The sequence below is a fragment of the Lolium perenne genome, chromosome 1 (genome assembly GCF_019359855.2).
Source record: "Lolium perenne isolate Kyuss_39 chromosome 1, Kyuss_2.0, whole genome shotgun sequence".
Classification (NCBI taxonomy): domain Eukaryota; kingdom Viridiplantae; phylum Streptophyta; class Magnoliopsida; order Poales; family Poaceae; genus Lolium; species Lolium perenne.
The window spans coordinates 146,725,475-146,745,815 of NC_067244.2; the positions used below are offsets into that span (position 1 = coordinate 146,725,475).

The window sequence follows — 20,341 nt, forward strand, 5'->3', positions numbered from 1 at the left end:
TGGAAGAGGATCAAACTTTGTTGTGCAGTCAGGAGAGGATCACATCTTAACGGTGGTAAAGTTTGTCCAAGTCAATGGTGCCGGTAATTCAAAATAGATGGCTCCATTGTCAAGTTACTTAATACAAAAGCTTGACATAATCAGAAAAACAAAGCTTGACAACCAAACAAACTGTACCATTGCGACGGAGCATCCTCTGCGTGTATATATACCCGTATTCCCCTCCGTCCCTAACAGCCCAACACCAACAGCTGGAGATCCGAAACAAGTTCCTACCAGAAATGGCCGGCGGAGGAAGCAAGGAAGTGAAGCTGCTGGGCATGTGGGCGAGCCCTTACGTCCTGCGAGCGCAGCTCGCGCTCAGCCTCAAGGGCATCAGCTACGAGTACGTCGAGGAGGACCTCAAGAGCAAGAGCGAGCAGCTCCTCACATCCAACCCCGTGCACAAGGCGGTGCCGGTGCTGATCCACGGCGGCAAGCCCGTCTGCGAGTCGTTGGTCATCCTGCAATACATAGACGAGGCCTTCGCCGGCATCGGCCCCTCTCTCCTCCCGGAGGATCCCCATGACCGCGCCGTTGCTCGCTTCTGGGCATCTTACATCGACGACAAGGTAATTATATACAGTAGTATATGATCCACGTCTGTCGATGGTTTCAGCGTGTTGTTGATGGTTTCATCGGCGCGGTTTTCTGATATTTGCAGCTGGTGAAAGCGTCGACCCAGGCGTCGAGGGGAAAGACGGAGGAGGAGAAGGAGGAGGGGAAGAAGCAGGCGGCGGCCGCGGTGGAGACCCTGGAGGGAGCCCTGAAAGAGTGCTCCAAGGGGAAACCATTCTTCGGTGGCGACAACGCTGGGTATGTGGATGTCGTGCTCGGTGGCCTCCTCGCATGGGCTCGCGCGGGAGATTTGATGAAGGGCGTCAAGACCTTCGACCCCGCCACGACTCCGCTCCTGGCCGCGTGGGCGGACAGCTTCGGCGCGTTGGACGCGGTCGAGGCAGTCATGCCGGAGGTCGGCAAGCTAGTTGAGTTTGCCATGGCGATGCATGCTCATGCCGCGGCCGCGGCAGCCGCCGCCGCAACTAACTAAAGAGGCGTTGCTCTCGTTTGTATGCAGCTCTGCTTGATAGTGTGCCGAACAATCAGAGATGCCTGTGTTTTCTATGTTTGTTTTTGTCAACCTTATGTATGGACACTTCGTCATTACCGGGACATGTGGATCAGAACTAAACTTGTTTCAATGAATGTTGCCGAGTTTATAGTCATAAGAATGAATATCCTTATCTCTATGTGAGGATGGTGATGGTAAAGTGAAGGATCCTGATGCAGAGGGCGCCGGAGTGGACCAAGGTGAAGCTCTTCTCCTCTAGATCTTCTTCTCTGATCTGGCTCTGTTATGCAGCGTTATGTATGTGTCCCTCGTGAATTCACCAAAGCTCCTTCTGACAACACAAAGGCGGCGCCCCAGCATATGATCGCACGATATTGGCGCAAGCACTGGTACGTGTGGTGGATTATTTTTTTGATAAAGGGAATATATTAATATCAAAAGATATCAATTACACCTCTGCAACAACGCAACACCCTAATGGCTGTACAGATGCACACAGCTAAAAAAGAGAAAAGAAACTAAGAAACAAGTCCCTCTACAGTATCCCAGGCCTAACAACTACATCCACCACCAAGACAACACCTGAGATACAGACTCTCCAAAAAACGACACCTTCAAGAAGGGAACAGTGCTCCAACACCGTCGTCGCCCGACCAACGATCTTAGGTTTTCACCCTGAAGATATACATGTGGTCGATAGGGCATCTCCAGCGGGCTGACCCAAATCGGCGACCCAAACGGTTTCATTTGGGTCGGCCCGCGGACTGGATCCATCGCGGTCTGGCCGGCCCGGACACCACACGCTGCGGGGCGACCCATTCGGTCTAGAGCTGACGAAATCGTTTTGCATTTCATTTCTCAAATGTTGCATACATATTGAAAGATTTGCTTGAAACAAAAAATAACTTAAGTAAAAACATAGTAGAAACTACACCGTCTTTGTCTTGGCGTCTCCTAGTCCTCCTTGTTCGAGTGGTAGTAGCGGCGGCACATGGTCTCGTCAAAGACCTTGATGCTGAACTCGCCGTGGCCATCGTACTTGAAGACGACGAAGTGCCCGACGTCGATGGCATGCGAGGGGGCGAAGCACCTCCATCCGTTATGAAGGAACATCTGCCCCTCGCCGTCGAACATCACCTCTGCGGACCGCAGGCCGGTCGCGGCGCCGGACACGCGTAGGAGAACATGGTGGGTGTCGTTGCCTATTCAACGGTACCTCGGAGGAGGGATCCTCACGAGGGGGAGAAGAAGTAGGGGCCATCGGGCGGAGAGTCCTCGGGACGGTGGTACGCGATTTACCAAGTTTTGGAACACCTGTACAATGACAGGGCCTACTGCTGCTTGTCTGGAATTATCTGGGCGCTTTCACGTTGTTACAATGAGTTGTGGTCGTGCCTCTAGGGCTCCCGGGATCCGGCTTATAAAGGCGCCAAGATCTAGGGTTTACACGGAGAGTCCTAGCCGGAATACAAATCACCTAACTACGGAATATTAGATTGCTGTGCACGTCAAGGATCCGCCTTCCCTTATACGACGTACTGGATCCGGCTACCCCTGATGGGCCAGGCCGGATCCGACTTCCAGGGTCGGTCGGTGGACCCGGCTCCTTGTTCCTGGGCTGGACTTCATCCATCTTGATCTACAACAACTGGGCCGCCCGATGGGCCATACGCCACCATCTCCGTCTATGGGCCACCCGGGCTTGCCGGATCTAGGCACTGTCGATGGTACACCCATGAAGTATACCCACAACAGTAGCCCCCAGAATTCTCCGAGTTTCACCTCTTATTTCCGCCTTGCTCAAATCATCTTTGCTTCCGACAATCCTCTCGGTAACATGGGGAAACTTGAAGAACTCCAACTTCATGATTCTTCCCTTTCCAGCTTGCATGCCGGAAATATCCTTCATCCCGCTGGACTTCATCCATCGACCTCATTCTTACAAAGAACCTCCAGGTTACTCCCATGCTGAGATAACGGTTCGTCGTTTTGAATTCTTACCAGGAACCTTAAAAGATTTAAACGGTTCTGCCAATCTTGGCGCCATTTTCGGGTAATTTGAACGGTAACTTATCCTTAGCCATTTTTACCGCTAGGGTTTTTGACATGTGTCCATCATCCAACGGTGCGACGCTTGTATCCCACCACAGGATGCGGAGCACAAATCTCATCCCGCGCCTATAAATATCCACACCGCGCACACCTAATCACCTCATCCCCCCATTTCACCTCTCGTTCGAGCGCCGCCACCGAGCTCTAGCTTCTGCCGCGCCGGAGTCTGCCGGAGTTTCGCCGGAGCCAGCGACGTGTTCATCATGTTCTTAACTTCAGCGAGCCACCGCAGCGAATTCCTCGTCGCCAGCGACTCTGACTACCGCAGAAACCATCTCCGGTAAGTCTTCAGGTCGAAACTTTTCATCGGCGTTGGTAGGGAGGACTAGTATGCAACAGTGGTTCCGACTAAGTTAGTCATTCTGCAACTTTGTAGATGTCTTCCTCTACTCTGCCTCCATGGCAGACGGAACCCATCGCGGCAATGCCCATCTCCTCCGCTCCTCCGCCATTCGCCCCTATCAGCTGGATCCTTCCAAGGGATCCAACAAAAACATCGAGGGAACCTCTGCTACACTCCTTCGGACTTAGCCAGAGAAAAACAGATGGAGAAGAAGGTGGATGAGGCCGCCGCCAAAAAATCAAAGGCCCAATCTCGAAGGCGAGGCTAAGGGGCAATGGTGGCCTTGCACCACCACAGAGAACGAGCTCCGCAACCTCGAGGCGGATGGGTTCCTCCAGCCCAATTCTTGGCGCGTGGTTCCGGGTTCCCTGAGCCCAACGCCTGAATCCGGAGAGTGGGTGCTAACGAGGGCGTTGGTGGAACGTGGATTTTCGCTGCCCCCCAACGATTTGTTTACGGAAATCCTCTAGGAATACAAGCTGCAACCCCACAATATCTTGCCCAACAGTGTCCTCGCCATCGCCAACCACGTTGCAGAGCGAGGGCCACCTACGGGTAAAACCTGATCTGCCCCTCTTCCAATATTTCTTCTCCATAAAAAAAGAGACGGTGTCGCAAACTTCTTCGCTTGCTACCCGCGGGAGCATCACCGTCACAATCCGCCCCGAACGCTCCTACCCTCATACGGATCGTCACGAATCCGTGAGATATTGGTCTGTGGGATTCTTTTATGTGAATGATCTCTCCGATCCGGCCAGCCCGAAGATGCTACCGGAATTCAAGGTTGGGCCCGCCAGCGAGACCCCCGCCTTGACAAATTGCCCGCATATCTCTCAGTCACCTCAATTGACAAGGATGGTAAGAAAATCTGCAAGCTGACAGAGTCTGGCTTGTCGGGGAAGGACCTGACGTTGTCATGGTTCACCAAGCAGATCCAGCTTCTCCAAAATCGGGATCGCCTGATGTACGAGTACAGCGGCCGCGACGACACCATGCGCGCCACCAAGGACAATCTTTTCTCCGACGCCTTGGACAAGCGGCACCGGGTTCTGATCAAGATCCCGCGCGACATCCGCACTCATGTGTGTCACTTTGGCATACACACGAATGGCGCCGGCACCGCGGTAAGTCTTCCGACTGATCATCATTCCCTTCTTATGCCTGCGATTTTGTCTAAGGACTTTTACCTTGTGTGTGTTTAGCTCGAAGCCCTCGAGGAGAAGGACCTGGGGACCCTGACTCGGATCCCGCACACCGGCACCACTAGCCCGGAAGCCGCATCGGACGCGGAGATTCCTGAGGGTCCTCCCCCCACCAAGCGGAAGAGAGGCGCAACCTCCGGGTCGGCGCCCAAGCGTGCACGCGAGACTCTCAGCGCCGCAGCCACCAAGAAGGCCGAGAAAGAAAAACAATGTCTTAAAGAAAATTATACCAGCAAAAACTCGCAAGCCAACATCGAACAGTTCTTCCTTAAATCCGGGTAAGTGCTTAGCTTCTGACTTACCTTATTTGTGCAACTTAACTCAAAATCTGCTAAGTGTTATGATTTTTCTTGTCGTGCAGCAAAAGTACCAAAAGCAAGCCCCCCAAGAAGAAGTCCAAGCCCTCGCCTGCCACAATGCCTATTACGCCGGAAGTGGAGGTTCCGCCTAAGTTCTCCTCCTCTGTAGCTCCGAATCCGAAGGATGTCATCCATATTGATGATATTCCGGCAGAACCAGCTGCAGATTCCGGCAAAGGCGCCTCCTCATCCAAGCCTCCACCTGAAGAGCCCGAAACCACCTCGGCTGAAGCTACGGCTAATGATGCCAAAAAGAAATTGTTGATGAGCGGTGCAACCGATACGCTTAAACGCACCAGCACTTGTTTCCGGTTCTTCAAAAGATTCCCCTAGCACATCGTCACGCAGACATGACCAACTTAATGAATGAAGTGTGGGGAAATCCGGAGACGGAGCAACAAGATCTGACAAAGCTCGAAGATAATCTCCGGGTCTTCTTCGCCAAGCACAAAGCCATGCGCAGGTAATACCAGCCCCAAGCATTGGTTTACAATTTTCCGAGTAACATTTGTGAACCAATGCTTCAACTGTATCATTTCAATTGGATCTTAGCGGAAACTTGAAATTTCCCAGCACAAGAAGAATTTTTTAACTTCACGTCCAGCCCCCCAGATTTTAAATTTCCGGCTAACCATTCCGAGTTACCTCACAGAACACTCGTAAACTGCATGAAGATCTGCGTACGCTGGTGCTGGAGCAGAAGCAGGAGATCGAGAGGTTGTATAAGAAGGAGGCGGAAGACCAGCAGGCAATCGCCATCCTTGAAACTCGTTTGAAAAACAACGAGGGTATGAGCTCCGCCTTGCTTAAAGTTCCTCAACGCACTCTTTGTTATTTGAATATGTCTTTTTTTATTTTGATCTTGCTTTCCGCCTTACAGAACAACTTGCCAAGCGACCCTCCATCGACTCCATCTCCGCCGAGCTTGAAGTGCTAAAGACCGAGCATTCCTCCCTCGAAAAGTTCCTCAAGGAGTCATCATAAAAGGAGACTAAAGCCAAGAGAGAGCTGGAGGAAAAACATGCGCAGGCTATGTCGGAGCTGGCCGAGAAGCTTAAGACAAGCAACCAGAGAATCAAAACTCTGGTGTCTAAGGCGAAGAAGTACAAGGAGGAGGCGTCGGATATCGACGAGTTGATCTTCCGTAAGGACTTCATATTTCCGGCATCCCCATTGCATCCATTTTGTCCCATACCGGAAACTGACCGTGCGATTATTTGAATATATCAGCATGTCTCGGATTTGAATGGACCGAGGAATCCGGCATGTCCAGGACTGAAGCTTATGAAGAATCCTAAAACTCCATTGACGATCTCTTCGAAGCTTGCCGTGGCATCACCGAAACGTTGTCCCTGAAAAGAGCCCGTACTACGATCATCGACAAGACGAGGAGGTTGATGAAAATGGTGCCGGATCTGATCAGAGATTGGAAGAGTCGTCAGCTCATGGAGCCGCCTCCATTGCCTTGGTGATGTGCAAAGCGTACTTCCCCACTATGAATTTCGCGATGATCGCACGCGGAGTCCCCAAGGGCACCAACGTCAAGATGGCTCTCGTGGAAACCGAAGGCTTTGGCACGCTTTTTTCCCAACGAGTTAACCACTCGGCGTGGTACAAGAAGCATGCTCCTCCGCCCGGTTTCTCCGACGATGAGTAAGATGACTGATGTCTACGCACGCTTCTATTCCTGTAGACAGTGTTGGGCCTCCAAGAGCAGAGGTTTGTAGAACAGCAGCAAGTTTCCCTTAAGTGGATCACCCAAGGTTTATCGAACTCAGGGAGGTAGAGGTCAGAGATATCCCTCTCAAGCAACTCTGCAATTAAGATACAAGAAGTCTCTTGTGTCCCCAACACACCTAATACACTTGTCAGATGTATAGGTGCACTAGTTCGGCGAAGAGATATTAAAACGCAGGTGGTATAGATGGTGGTAAACGGTAATTGCGATCTGAAGTAAATATTGCAGGAAGTAAAGATGCAGTAAAACAGTAAATAAGCGATGTTTGCAGTATTTAGAAACAAGGCCTAGGGATCCTACTTTCACTAGTGGCCACTCTCAACATTGCAATCATAATTGAATATAAATATAAGCACTTCATCATACTACTCTCCTGTTGGATAAAGAACTCAAATTCATTGGGCAAGTGTGCAAAAGCACACCTCAAAGGCGTATTCCCAAGTACTAATAAACACCCCACACTGTCACCGTGAGCATTCATAGGAGGTACTAACACACCACAATTCATAAGGGAGTTACACACGGCGCACACACTGTCACCATTACATCGAGGTCACAGTAACTCCAAAGTTCACATAATAAAACACTTAAATAGCATATGACATCTAGATTGCAAAGCCTATGATCACATAGATGAACAAATAAATACTACTCTCAAACACTCTCTTGTTGGATAACAAACACCATTCATTGTGTAGGGCTACAAGAGCTCCCTCAAGCCGGAGTAAACAAGCTCCACAACATCCGGAGTTCATATTAAAGTAACCTCTAGAGTGCATAATAGGCAAGAGTAACATCTACATATTCATAAAGATCACACCATGGGAGAGAGAGATGAACCACATAGCTACCGGTAGAGCCCTCAGCCTCGGGGGAGAACTACCCCCTCCTCATCATGAGAGACAGCAACGACGATGAAGATGGCGGTGGTGTCGATGGAGATGGCGATGAAGATGGCGGTGGTGTCGATGGAGATGACTCCGGGGGCACCTCAAGATTATTCGTTCATAAAGCTATTTTCATTTTTAAAAAACTTAAGACGGAGCTCGCCAAACAATGTTGAACAAGCATGACAGTTAGGAGAGGATCAGTTCTTAACAGTGGTAAAGTTTGGGCGGACGATTCTACTTATCGTCGTATTCTCTTGAGCTTAATTTTTTCCCAGCTGGTAACGTTGTAGTATCCGCAACCAGAAGTGTAGTGAGATATATTTACTGATTAATCTTTGGCTTATTTCAGTTTCGACAGGTGTACGCCGATAAAGCAAAAAAAAAAAAATGAGTCTGATAAAGCCAAAATAGATGGATCCAATATCAAGTTACTTAATGGCAAGACATATTCAGAAAAAACGAAATTAATCAAATTACTGCCATACAACCAAAGCAAAGTGTACCGTTGCGACGGAGGAACCACTGCGATTGTAGTCCATCCATATATACCCCTTCTTGGTCACCTCCGTCCCTAACAGCCAAAAACACCAACAACTCAAGATCGAACAAGAGTACACCAGCAATGGCCGGAGGAGGAAGCAACGAAGTGAAGCTGCTGGGCTTTTGGCCGAGCCCTTACGTCCTGCGTGCGCGGCTTGCGCTCAGCCTCAAGGGCATCAGCTACGAGTACATCGAGGAGGACCTCGAGAGCAAGAGTGAGCTGCTCCTCACCTCTAACCCCGTGCAGAAGGCGGTGCCGGTGCTGATCCACGACGGCAAGCCCGTCTGCGAGTCGTCCATCATCCTACAATACATAGACGAGATCTTAGCCGGCGTCGGCCCCTCTCTTCTCCCGGAGGATCCCCATGACCGTGCCATGGCTCGCTTCTGGGCCTCTTACATCAACGAGAAGGTATTACTGTATACTCTCTGTTCACGAATGACTACACTTCCAATTTTGACCTTCATCAGTTTTTTTAACATTTCACTATTTTTTTAGAAAACAATAGTGACATATATAAGGTCAAATTAGTATGAAATTATATCTCAAGGCGGGTCTAGTGATACTAATCCAGAGTTAACAAGTTAACGTAAGGCAAAAGTTGAGACGTTGGTTTGAGTACTTTATGCGTCTTGCTGATGGTTTCATCGGCACGGTTTTGTGACATATGGGCATTATTTGCAGCTTGTGAAAGCGTTGAACCAGACATGGGGAGGCAAGACGGAGGAAGAGAAGGCGGAGGGGATGAAGCAGGCTGCCGACGCGGTTGAGACCCTTGAGGGAGCTCTGAAGGATTGCTCCAAGGGGAAACCATTCTTTGGTGGGGAGAGCATTGGGTACGTGGACATCATGCTCGGCGGCCTCCTCGCATGGGCTGATGTCCGCGAAGTGGTGAAGGGCGTCAAGACCTTCGATCCCGCCAAGACTCCGCTCTTGGCCATGTGGTCGGACAACTTCGGCACATTAGACGCGGTCAAGGCAGTCATGCCAAACATCGGTAAGCTAGTTGACTATGCCATGGTGATGCAACCTCACGGGGCGGCAGCTGCAGCTGCAGCCGCCGCCGCAGCCGTCGCTGCAACTAACTAAAGACTCCTTTAGCCCGATCGTCTGCATTCACATATGTATTGTGGTCACTGTAGTTGTTTATCAGTGGAACACACTATACTTTGTATTTATATCGAAAAGAATACATGAGTATATTGATAATTGTGAAGAACTAGGCTAGGTTACCGGTTACGAGCCCTAGTAGCAACCTCCTTGATTACTGAATTTAAACATGATCAAGACGCATTGCTCACAAGTGCGTGTTTCAGGGACTTAACGGGCAGAATCCCCTAATAGATATGTTATATCATAGGTAGTTTCATTTGTGATCTATCTCGAAAACTAGTTTAAAAAACATGGAATGTTATCTGTATGAGAGGTTTCCTAACCCCTATTTTAGATATACGAATTATAAGAGAACCACGAGAAAACACAGAGGAAAGTGGTCGACCACAAACCGTGATGATGTGCATTAGTAAAATCTTAGCTGCTTCATAGGTTGCAACTCACACTACTAGAAAAATGCTTAGCAATGGCGCACCTAATTTGGTTAGCAATGGTGCACCACTACTATCACGCCACCGGTAAGTGTTAGTAGTGGCGCACCACTTGGTGCACCACTGGTAACCGAAGTACTAGTGGCGCACCACAAGGTGTGACACTACTAGCTCATTGGTGTGCCACTGCTATTTCGTTGATGTGTGCCACCGCTAAAAAATAGGTGCGCCACTGGTAAAAATTTGAAATTTGGATATGGATCTAAATCTAGATCTAGCACTTTTTTTGCAAATATTTTTGAATTTCATTCTAATATGCATCTTGGCACGTTCTCTGTGACGGGAAGCTCCACATGCGGCTGAAGAGGAGGGATGGGTCGGCATCCGAAGAGAAGGGATGAGGAGGAGAGGAGGAGGATGAGGAGGAGGATGAGGAGGAGGAGGAGGAGGAGGAGGAGGAGGAGGAGGAGGCCGAAGTTGGAGGAGGAGTGGAGGAGAGGGGCGGAGTTGGAGGAGGAGGCGGTTAAAGAGGATGACGGAGTGGAGAAGGATGCCGGAGTTGGAGGGAGGACGTCGGAGTGGAGGAGGGGGAGGATAAGGAGGAGGAGGAGGAGGAGGAGGAGGAGGAGAGAAAGAGGAGATGATGGAGAAAATGTGTGGAGGAGGGAGGTGGGTGGGGATAAGGCTAAAAGGTGGCTAGCCATTTCAAATTTTGAAGGAGGGAAACTTAGCAGTGGCGTACCACAAGGTCCACTGCTACCTTTATTTTCGTGAAAAGAAAATTGTTGCCTAGAAAACTAAAATATGAAAAAACTCATGTTTTCATTTTTGTTTTTGAAAATCTAAAATTTGTCTAAATGACCGTAGGCTGTTGAAATCTGATGTAAAATTTAGCTTAGATACATTTATATAAAAAAGTTTTCATCCGGGTCGTATGCAACTAAAAAGCCGTTTCACCGATACATGACGCAATTTTGCAAAAAAATTAAAATTCATTTTGTTAATTTCTTTTAGAACTAGATGTCATAACACATGGTCATCTCCAACGATTTTATTTTTTGAAATTTCTAACATTTTTTTTAAAAAAAAGGCGATTCCCACGTGCGCCACTACTAATTGCTGCCCAACATTCCCACCCCATCCTAGACATAGCAGTGGCGCACCTATACATGGTGCGCCATTGGTATGTCTAGGTGGTGGTCAAACCTTGGCCAAATTTAGTAGTGGCGCACCAGGTGAGTAGTGTGCCATTGCTAGTTTTGATACCTATGGCACACCATTTACATGTGGCGCACTCACAGCTAGCCCTTTTTCTAATAGTGTCACAACGTACTAGCATAAATTAAGATGTAATCAAAATGCAACGCTCTTGAAGTGGATTGAGTGTGTGGTCAGCACCTTCTGCCGGGGTGTGTGCTCGCCCAAGAGGCGTGGGATCACACTTTGGCCCACTGGAGAATGTCGACACAGATGCTGGGCCGGACAAAGCGCTACTTGAATGGTGGTCCGAGCGGATAGCTCCGTCACCAAATAGGAGAGATCTATGGAAAACAATTACACTGGTTTTGGAGTGCCTTTGATGGCATTGGAATGATGTGGTCTTCAATGATACCTTCCCCTCGATGCAGATTGTCTTCCAAAAGATGAGGGTGAAATCAGAGGCTTGAGACGAATGTGTCTTCTAAAATTTATCTTGTATCCAACCAACAACTTAGGTCTAGTATTTAGATGCTAATAAACACGAGAGAATTCCTTATTTGACCTTAGTTAAAACTTCAGTTCCTTTTTTGGCCCTTAAAAACTTTTAATTTCGTTTTTGACACAGAATCTTCTTTTGGTTCCTTATAGGACCTTCCGTCCATTTTACTAACGGTGTTAAAATGACAGCTAAAAAGACGCTTCTGCCATGCTGTCGTGTGGGACCCATCTCATCCTCTCTCTCCTTATCTTCTTCTTCCTCTCCTCCCCAGTCCCCATCATCTGCCCGTCTTCATTGTTCGCTCGCCTCGTGCCCGCGCTGTCCTCTCCTCCATCTACCTCCCTTCCTCCTCCCCTCAGTTCCAGATGGTGGGGAGTCAAAGCCGCGGCGGCGTCGGGGTGGCCCAAAGTGTGCCTCTAGAGCAAAAAAATTTGCAAATCAAAGGGGTAATCTAACACGAAGCAAAAGACTGACAAGCTTAATTGGGGACTCAAACGGAACGGTCTAACCGAGTGGATGGAAGGTCATATAACGAACCAAAATTTGACTCAGTGCTAAAAAGGGAACGCAAAGTTTTTGAGGGTCAAGAAAAGAACTGAAGTTTTAACTAGGACCAAATAAGAAATTCAATAAACAAATGCAGATTAGTTTCAAAAAAAATGCAGATTAACACCGAAGCAACCGTCTAGTCAAACATTGAGTTTATGGCCGTCGTGCATAGTGCATGAATGGTCACCACGGCACCACCAAAATTGGCACCACACGACCCGAGCCACGCAACAAGTCAGCACTGAATAATTCATAAATATGCACAGCTCTTCTTCAGCACGAACACAGACCACAATACTAGTCAAGTTCTTCGACACGAAGTAGTACTAGCTAGAACTAGCAGATGGCCCGAGGCGGCGAAGAGCTCAAGCTGCTGGGCACGTGGGCGAGCCCGTTCGTCCTGCGAGCCCAGCTCGCGCTCAGCTTCAAGGGCCTGAGCTTCGAGAACGTTGAGGAGGATCTGCGCAACAAGAGCGACCTCCTGCTGAGCTCCAACCCCGTGCACAAGGCGGTGCCGGTGCTCCTCCACGGCGGCAGGCCCGTCTGCGAGTCGCTGGTCATCGTGCAGTACGTGGACGAGGCCTTTGCCGGCGCCGCCGGCCCGCCCCTCCTCCCCGCGGACCCCTACGAGCGCGCCGTCGCTAGCTTCTGGGTAGCTTTCATCGAGGACAAGCTGCTCGCGGCATGGCAAAAGGTGTTCACCGCCAAGACCGACGAGGAGAAGGCCGAGTGGATGAAGCAGACGCTGGCAGCGGTGGATGTTCTGGAGGGACGCCTCAAGGAGTGCTCTAAGGGCGGGAGCTTCTTCGGCGGCGACCACGTCGGGTACGTTGACATCGTGCTGGGCGGCGCGGTGCCATGGGTGCACGCGACGGAGGTGCTCTCCGGCGCAAGGCTCTTCGACGCAGGCAAGGTCCCGCTCCTCGCAGCGTGGCTGGAGCGCTTCGGCGCGCTGAAGGAGGCCAAGGCGGTCATGCCGGACGTTGAAAGGCTGGTCGAGCACGCCAAGATGAAGCAACCTGAGGCCGTGGCCGCAGGTGCGGCTGGAGATAACTGACCCCGTAACGCATCGTGGCTGTCTTTGGGATTTTAGGGCCTGTTTGTTTGGGCTGTGGCTGGCTGGCTGTGCAGGGAAAACTGCTGTATAGTGAAAGCTGCTGTGCAGGAAAAGCTGTTGTTTCGAGTTTCACTGTTTGGCAACTTGGCTGGCTGTTTGGCTGTGGAAACATGAATTGTCTAGAATACCCTAGATTTCCAAGAACATGTATAATTCACATCACATATATTACGAGAAAGAAATCGAATAATTAGAATACTCCTACTTTTGTTGGCTGGATTGATGGCAGTTTCTTGTTGATTTAGCACAAGTTTAAAGATTCACCAAAGTTTTTTTTATCGATTTAGCACACGTACATTGCTAAAAAAAAAGCACACGTAGCTGAAATCCCTATCTTAATCCACAGCTGCAGCACCCCGTTTGGTTCATTTGGGTAGCTTTTTCTACTGGAAAGCCAAAAAAAGCCCACAAACACCCCCTTAGTACACAGAAAATAAGGACATGTGCTCACAAAAATATACTGTATAAGATAATGATCTTAGCAAAGTACATTTTTTCAGTCTTGACTCTTGATAATATTTTCACTTCCGTATTCTTGGACCTTGGTTCTTTATATTGCATAGTAATGAAATTTGGATCAGTTGGTAATTGATACTCCCTCGCAATGAGTAAGGATTAGAGATCTTTTACGATGATTGGTATGGAAACTAGGTTTCATCCGATTCCCTCAAGTCTAAATTTTCGTGACTGATAACTATTGTTTAATGTATATGATGCTTTGATGATGACGAAACATACATGCGAGCCGTCGACCAACCTTCATCTCCCATATCAAAAAAGAGGGACAAGCGATGACACACCGCCATTGCCACCGTCAACCTTCCAACAGAGCACTACCACCACATGCCCCTTCCCTTTGAAGGCCCGCCTCCTAAAGACCATACCACGCCATCCCAGCCATCATCGTTCCCTATAAAGACCACATCGTGCCATTCCCTTGGCACCCTCTCTCGTTTGTGTCCGGGGTTGGTGGACGGTGAGGAATCACCCATGAGAGGATCATGGGGGACGGTGAGGAACTGCACAGAAGATGTTCAGAGTTTTATCTTTCAGGATGAAAATTCAAGGTCTGGCCTTAATTGGTTGTGCCTGGCAATGTTCTTGTTGATGGCATTGTTTTGAGAGTGGGGACTTTCTTCAGGGTGAAACCCTAAGATCTATGATCAGACGGCGTTTGTGCATTATTTCCTTCTTGGAGGCGTCGCATATGGAGAAACTGGTCTTCTTCTGTTGTTTTGGTGGTGTCAGTATTGTTGTTTCAAGAAATGGATCACTCTAGAGGGACTTTTCTTTTTTGTAATTCTTCTCTCTTTTTTTTGGTTGTGTGCATCCTTTATGCCATTATGGCATGACGTTGTTGCAGAGGCTAAATGTAATTGGTACCTCCGCGATATTAATATATGCTCTTTATCAAAAAACAATCGTGACGTCAGAGTCAATGACTTCAAGATTTGTGTAAAGCATTGTTTGGCCGATCGAAAGGGAGCTCTTTTTTACAGTTTCCATAAAATATATTAGAGATACAGGTTCCATATTATTTTACTTCCGATATCATATTTTTAATTTTACTTAGTTTGGTTCCATCTATTTATCAGCATCGGATCGGGGTGGATGGACGGTTTCTAAAAATGACAACCACTATAAAACTTGTCTCAGGCCAAATAAAATTTAACCAAACATTTAGCAAAATCTATAGCAACTATTATGTCCTATAATATCATATAAAAATATATTTCACTATGTATCTAATAATGTTGATTTTGTATATTTTATGTTAGTACTTGGTCAAACTTTTAAATGGTTGATTTTTTTAAAATAATATTAAGCCTTATTCAATTAAAGAAATAATATAAGCCATATTCAGTTGAAGGAGTATTACGAAGTGCTAACCGACAAACACTAGTAGCTCTTGGTGAAAATTCGCAAAAAAAAAAGTACCTCTTGGTGCCGTGTAAAATAGTTTACACTTTGTTTGTTCCTGGGGAGTGGGGAGTGAGTGGGATCCTTCCTTCCGGAGATCTGGTCAACCTAAACCTTTTTAGTCAAACTAAACTTGTTTACCTGTTCACATCACACGCAGATGGCAGATGTACTTCCAAGGCTTCTTCTCCAAGATATACGCATCTCGACAGCAGTGCTGTTTACAAAGTCCAAATGCTGATTTTGGAATCGACCAACGCGGTCAAACAATTGTTGCATTGGAGTTACCAGAGGATTTCTTGCGCATGTAGCCAGCCAAACAATCCGTGGACTATATATTACACAGTGGTTCCCACTGCTCTGATCAAGAGCAGAATGGCCGGCAGAGGAGACGAGCTGAAGCTGCTCGGCACATTCGCGAGCCCTTACGTTATTCGAGTGAAGCTGGCGCTCAGCTTCAAGGGCCTGAGCTTCGAGGTTGTGGAGGAGGATCTCGCCAACAAGAGCGAGCTCCTCCTGGCGTCCAACCCGGCGCAGAAGAAAGTGCCCGTGCTCATCCACAACGGCAAGCCCGTCTGCGACTCGCAGGTCATCGTGCAGTACATCGACGAGGTGTTCAGCGGCACCGGCCCGTCTCTGCTCCCCGCCGACCCATCCGAGCGCGCCGCCGCTCGCTTTTGGGCCGCATACATCGACGACAAGGTATATATCGCTGTCAGTTCCATGCCCTGGACTTGAATCCTTACTTGGCTATTAGCTGACGCGATGTGTGTGCGGCGCGCGCAGCTCCTGGCGTCGTGGCTGCAGGCGGCGAGGGGCAAGACGGAGGAGGAGAAGACCGAGGGGCTGAAGCAGACACTGGTGGCGGTGGAGACCATGGAGGCGGCCTTCAAGACATGCTCCAAGGGAAAGCCTTTCTTCGGCGGCGACCGCGTTGGGTACCTGGACGTGACGCTCGGGGCTCTGGTCGCTTGGGTGCACGCCGGCGCGGCGCTGTACGGCATGCGGCTCTTCGACGACGCCAAGAGCCCTCTCCTTGCGGCGTGGGTGGAGCGCTTCGGCGCGCTGGACGCCGTCAAGGCCGTCTTGCCCGACGTCGACAGGTTGGTCGAGTTCGCCAAGATGAAACAGGCGCAGGCTGCAGCCGCGGCCACGGCACAGTAGACTGGCCAAGTGGCCATGCCATGCGAGAGAATATCTAGTGCTCCCACCCCTTCGTATGCTACCGTTGCTACCGTATAAAAAATGTATTTTATACGTGTCAAAAAATTATGCGAAAAAATGTGAGTGCTCATGAAGTATATCCCTACAACATCTCAAAATTTCATGTCCAAATTCTACATGGACACCAAGAAAAAAAAAAGAGAAAATCAGCATGAATAGTGTCATTCTCTGATTTTGTCTTTTTGTGACACTAGGTAGCACTATTCGCAGATTTTCTCTTTTTTTTTCTCAGTGTCCATGTCGAATTTGGAGATGAAATTTTGGGATGTTGTAGGAACATATTTCATGAGCACTCACAATTTTTCGTATAATTTTTTGACACGTATAAAATACATTTTTTATACGGTAGCAATAGTAGCATACAAAGGGGTGGGAGCACTAGTGCGAGCCATGTGGGGTAACATCAGGTCGGAACTTGTAATGTCATAATATAGCTCTAGAATCAGGGCATGTCGCTGATTGTTGTATTTCTCTTCCTCGTCCAAATAAAAACACAACACATCAAGTTTCAAGTTTGGTTTCTATATTTACACGGACCCAAATGCATTCGTTCTTCTTTTCCTCCTCCTTCCTCGCCGCCTTCTCGGTCCTTGCCGCCTTCCTCGCTGCGGACTCGGCGCGGCGCTTCTCGCGGCTGGCTTTCTTCTTCGCCTTCACCGCCGCCTTCTCTTCCTCCTTCTGCGCGTAGAAAGCTTCCGTGGCAGCGACGTCCTCGGGGAATTGGCGCGCCCACTCGAGGCGGAGGGCCTCGTCGCGCTCGGCGATGAGGAGGCACTGCTCCAGCTCGCGTTGGCGGCGCTGCTGCTCGCACGTGATGACCGGCGACGGGGGCGCCAGCTGCTCCCGTGTCCAGACGTCATGAAAATTCATGGTCTGGCGGGAGCGGCCGAGGCGCCAGGCGACGGCGTCGTACGCCCGCGCTGCCTCGTGTGCCGTATCGAACGTGCTGAGGCGGATCCGCTCGTCGGTGGAGCGGATTTCCGCGTCGAAGCGGCCGCTCGGCCGCGCCCGAACGCCGTGGTAGCCGGAGGCGGAGCGGCGGCGCGAAGGCATCTTCGGCGGGGCGGCGGCGCGGCGGCGCGGAGGCGGAGCGTCGGCGGGAGAGAGGTCGAGCGTCGGTGGGGAGAGGAGCGGCGGGGAGAGAGACGGAGCGGCGCAGAGAAGAAGGGGCGCGTGGAAAGTTTAGGCAGTTGGCGCGTTCACATGTGTCGCGTTTATAGCGCGCGGCAGCAGACGCGGCAATTCTCCACACGGAATAGCGCAAACGCCCGTGGGGTAAAAGTTTTAGCGCGCGCTTTTTTCCACGTCCGTTGGAGCTTCGCGTGGGCGCTCCCGCGCGCCAAACCGACAGTTTGTTGGAGATGCTCTTATCAGTTGGTCACGAAATGGCATGGAGCCAAGGTAAGCCGTTCCGCCCATCTCATATCCAAAAAAAAGTCTTTGTCCGCGGAGAGACACAACCCACTAATCTACAAGAAAAACTCCAAATATAGCTTCATCGAAAAATATGCAGCAGTAATATAAAAATAAGCACGTGCACACTTGACATAAGAAATTTCGTAGAAAATCTCCTCGACATGAGGAGAGAAAAAAAAACATGTGTAGACCAATCGATCCATCGTAAGTTCCACTGTAAGCAACCTAGGCATAGAATCTTCTCTAGAACATCTAGAGACTTGCAACATACTTCATTGAAAGGGAGGGGTGTTAAAATTAATCCATGCATACATTTTTTGATAAGGGAATAAATTAATATCAAAAGATACCAATTATACCTAGCATATGCAACAACGTAATACCCTAATGGCAGTACGAATGCACACAGCCAAAGAAGAGAAAAGGAAAATTAAGAAACAAAAGTCCCGCTACAGCATCCTAGGCCTAGCAATATCAATACATCTACCACCAAGACAACACCTGAAATACATAATCTCCAAAAGGGACGTCTCTAAGAAGGGAACAGTGCACCATCGCCGTAGTTGTCCGATCTAAGATCTTAGGTTTTCACCCTGAATATAGTCCCGCTCTCAAAACAATATCTTCAACAAGATAATCTCAATACAAATCTTGATTCCAAGATTCAGAAATTTAGCCCCTCGAAGTAACGATAGGAAGACCTTCGCGTTGAGTAATGTATCTCAGTTAGTTATATGCCTCAGTGGTTTGTCTGATCATACTTTAATTTTTGTTTGCATTGGCTTCCTCTTCTTGTATTTTGGTTATATCTTTTATGCATATTTAATTTCTGAAACTTTGCTGAATATTTAATTAAGTAGTCCTCGATTTCTTTTGTCATGAGTACGAAATAATTTGATTGAATATTGAATATAGCTATAGATACATATACACTCTGATTTCTATTATGTTCCAAAATACATCCCCACAAAGTGTGACCTCGAACATATCTACTATTAATTATAAAAAGTATGCATTAGGTCCATCAAGCAAAAATTATTTTACAAAAATTCATAATTATTTTCATATGCATAGTTACAATTGTTCAAAAACTAAAACGTCATCCACTTTTGAATGGGCGAAGTACTATAATTAATAATTATGGCATTGAAAATATCAAAGTAACGATGGAAAGATCATGAGGTCACTTCCCCTCTACTAAGACATTCAGAGTATCACAACAATAATAAATAAAAAATCGATATAATGAGATTTTTTTGAGCATTTGATATTGTCAGATTTTTTGTTCAAATGATTGGTAATTTTATTCTTTATTTCTTAGTAATATAATCATATACATAACTGCAAACAGATTATCTTTGAAATATCTCCATGTTGGATATGGTGTGTATTTTGTAATGTAGAAGGTAATAGAAGGTGAAAATCAATATTTAGAAATAAATAATGATATTGTCATACTAAAGATGATGCCCCTTGCATTTGCGAGGGACTTTGGATTTCACCCTAAAAGGTAAGACTCTGAACTTCACATGTGCGGTCGCCCCCACTTTCATACCACTGGTCCGAAGCCCAGAACGTCAAGCAAGTCCCTCAACAGCGTGGAGACTTGAACCTCCCTTAGCTAGTCCGCCAATCCGGCCTTCATGGTATTAACTTCTTCTGACTTCACCATGGACCAAAATGTCACTTGATGTCAACACATAACAGAGCTTCGCGCCACTCCCTCCAGAACCAAACGGTGGGAATAAAAACATGGGTGTGCACGACCGAATACCAACCAATCTAGCACCGAATACCAACAAATCTAGCAAACTCCGGGCAATAGAAGCACTGTTACATTCGCCTGTGGCGCCTCTTGAAACTCAACACTCCGGCCAAATCACGAAGGGCATGCCTCGGGAGGTCTCCATCTCCGCACAAGAGAAACCCTAGGACCACCACTTATATTTTGTGAAATAGACGAGCATACCCCCTCGCCACCATCCGCTAGCCAGCGACAACGAAGGAGGAACCGTCGACGCAGCATCCAAAATCCACGCGACCCAGATCTCAGATCGGGCTACCACGCCACGCAGTCTTGGACACCGGTACCACACCATCCACACCTCGCAAGCTCATTTCCCCCTCCCCGTGTCGTAAGCCGAAAACCGACGACGGGTCTAGGCGGGAAATATACCCGTAGCCACCACCACCACCCATCGCCGGAGCAGGCCATGGAGGGAGCATCTGCCGCCGCACATCCTGGGACCTCTGCCCCGAACGATGTACACGCCTACCCTGCAGCTAGCCGCCACCACGGATCGCCGCCACCACCAACCCCCGAGCACCTTTGGCACCGGGTCCCGCCGCAACCATGGCCGGTGCCGATGGCAGCGGCGGTGGGAGACATGCAAGGGAGGGGCGGCGGCTGGCGGCACTAGGGTTTCGCCCTGGCGTCACCATGGGGGACGACGCGAGGACGCGGTCAAAACAGCTTTTCTAAAAAATGGAGAGAATTTCACTTCCCGGACTCAATAATCGAGAAAGTTCATACTTGAGAATGTGTTTTTCTATAAAAAAAAATGCATACTTGAGAG

General features: G+C 48.6%; 3 protein-coding genes across 3 annotated transcripts; all 3 read left to right on the plus strand.

The window, feature by feature from the left end:
* The first annotated feature begins 220 nt into the window (after positions 1 to 220).
* Positions 221 to 1,271, plus strand: LOC127306944 (probable glutathione S-transferase GSTU6). The gene is made up of 2 exons (XM_051337648.2): positions 221 to 611; positions 704 to 1,271. Exons 1-2 carry the CDS (start codon positions 282 to 284, stop codon positions 1,088 to 1,090), a joined length of 717 nt encoding a protein of 238 aa, XP_051193608.1. The 5' UTR covers positions 221 to 281; the 3' UTR covers positions 1,091 to 1,271.
* A 7,106-nt stretch (positions 1,272 to 8,377) lies between these two features.
* LOC127334277 (probable glutathione S-transferase GSTU6) lies at positions 8,378 to 9,385 on the plus strand. Its single transcript, XM_051360699.1, has 2 exons — positions 8,378 to 8,707; positions 8,981 to 9,385. The coding sequence occupies exons 1-2, from the start codon at positions 8,378 to 8,380 to the stop codon at positions 9,383 to 9,385; spliced, it is 735 nt and encodes a 244-aa protein (XP_051216659.1).
* Positions 9,386 to 12,322: 2,937 nt separating this feature from the next.
* Positions 12,323 to 16,861, plus strand: LOC127334284 (uncharacterized). The gene is made up of 3 exons (XM_051360704.2): positions 12,323 to 13,143; positions 15,286 to 15,827; positions 15,912 to 16,861. Exons 1-3 carry the CDS (start codon positions 12,432 to 12,434, stop codon positions 16,287 to 16,289), a joined length of 1,632 nt encoding a protein of 543 aa, XP_051216664.1. The 5' UTR covers positions 12,323 to 12,431; the 3' UTR covers positions 16,290 to 16,861.
* The last annotated feature ends 3,480 nt before the right edge of the window (positions 16,862 to 20,341 follow it).

What these genes read in the sequence shown, in the direction of transcription:
- LOC127306944 (XM_051337648.2), top strand. Translation starts at nt 282, where the DNA reads ATGGCCGGCGGAGGAAGCAAGGAAGTGAAGCTGCTGGGCATGTGGGCG. An exon ending in CATCTTACATCGACGACAAG is followed by an intron (nt 612 to 703) that starts GTAATTATATAC and finishes TGATATTTGCAG; the next exon opens with CTGGTGAAAGCGTCGACCCA.
- LOC127334284 (XM_051360704.2), top strand. Translation starts at nt 12,432, where the DNA reads ATGGCCCGAGGCGGCGAAGAGCTCAAGCTGCTGGGCACGTGGGCGAGC. An exon ending in AGGTGCGGCTGGAGATAACT is followed by an intron (nt 13,144 to 15,285) that starts GACCCCGTAACG and finishes CATCACACGCAG; the next exon opens with ATGGCAGATGTACTTCCAAG. An exon ending in CCGCATACATCGACGACAAG is followed by an intron (nt 15,828 to 15,911) that starts GTATATATCGCT and finishes CGGCGCGCGCAG; the next exon opens with CTCCTGGCGTCGTGGCTGCA.
- LOC127334277 (XM_051360699.1), top strand. Translation starts at nt 8,378, where the DNA reads ATGGCCGGAGGAGGAAGCAACGAAGTGAAGCTGCTGGGCTTTTGGCCG. An exon ending in CCTCTTACATCAACGAGAAG is followed by an intron (nt 8,708 to 8,980) that starts GTATTACTGTAT and finishes CATTATTTGCAG; the next exon opens with CTTGTGAAAGCGTTGAACCA.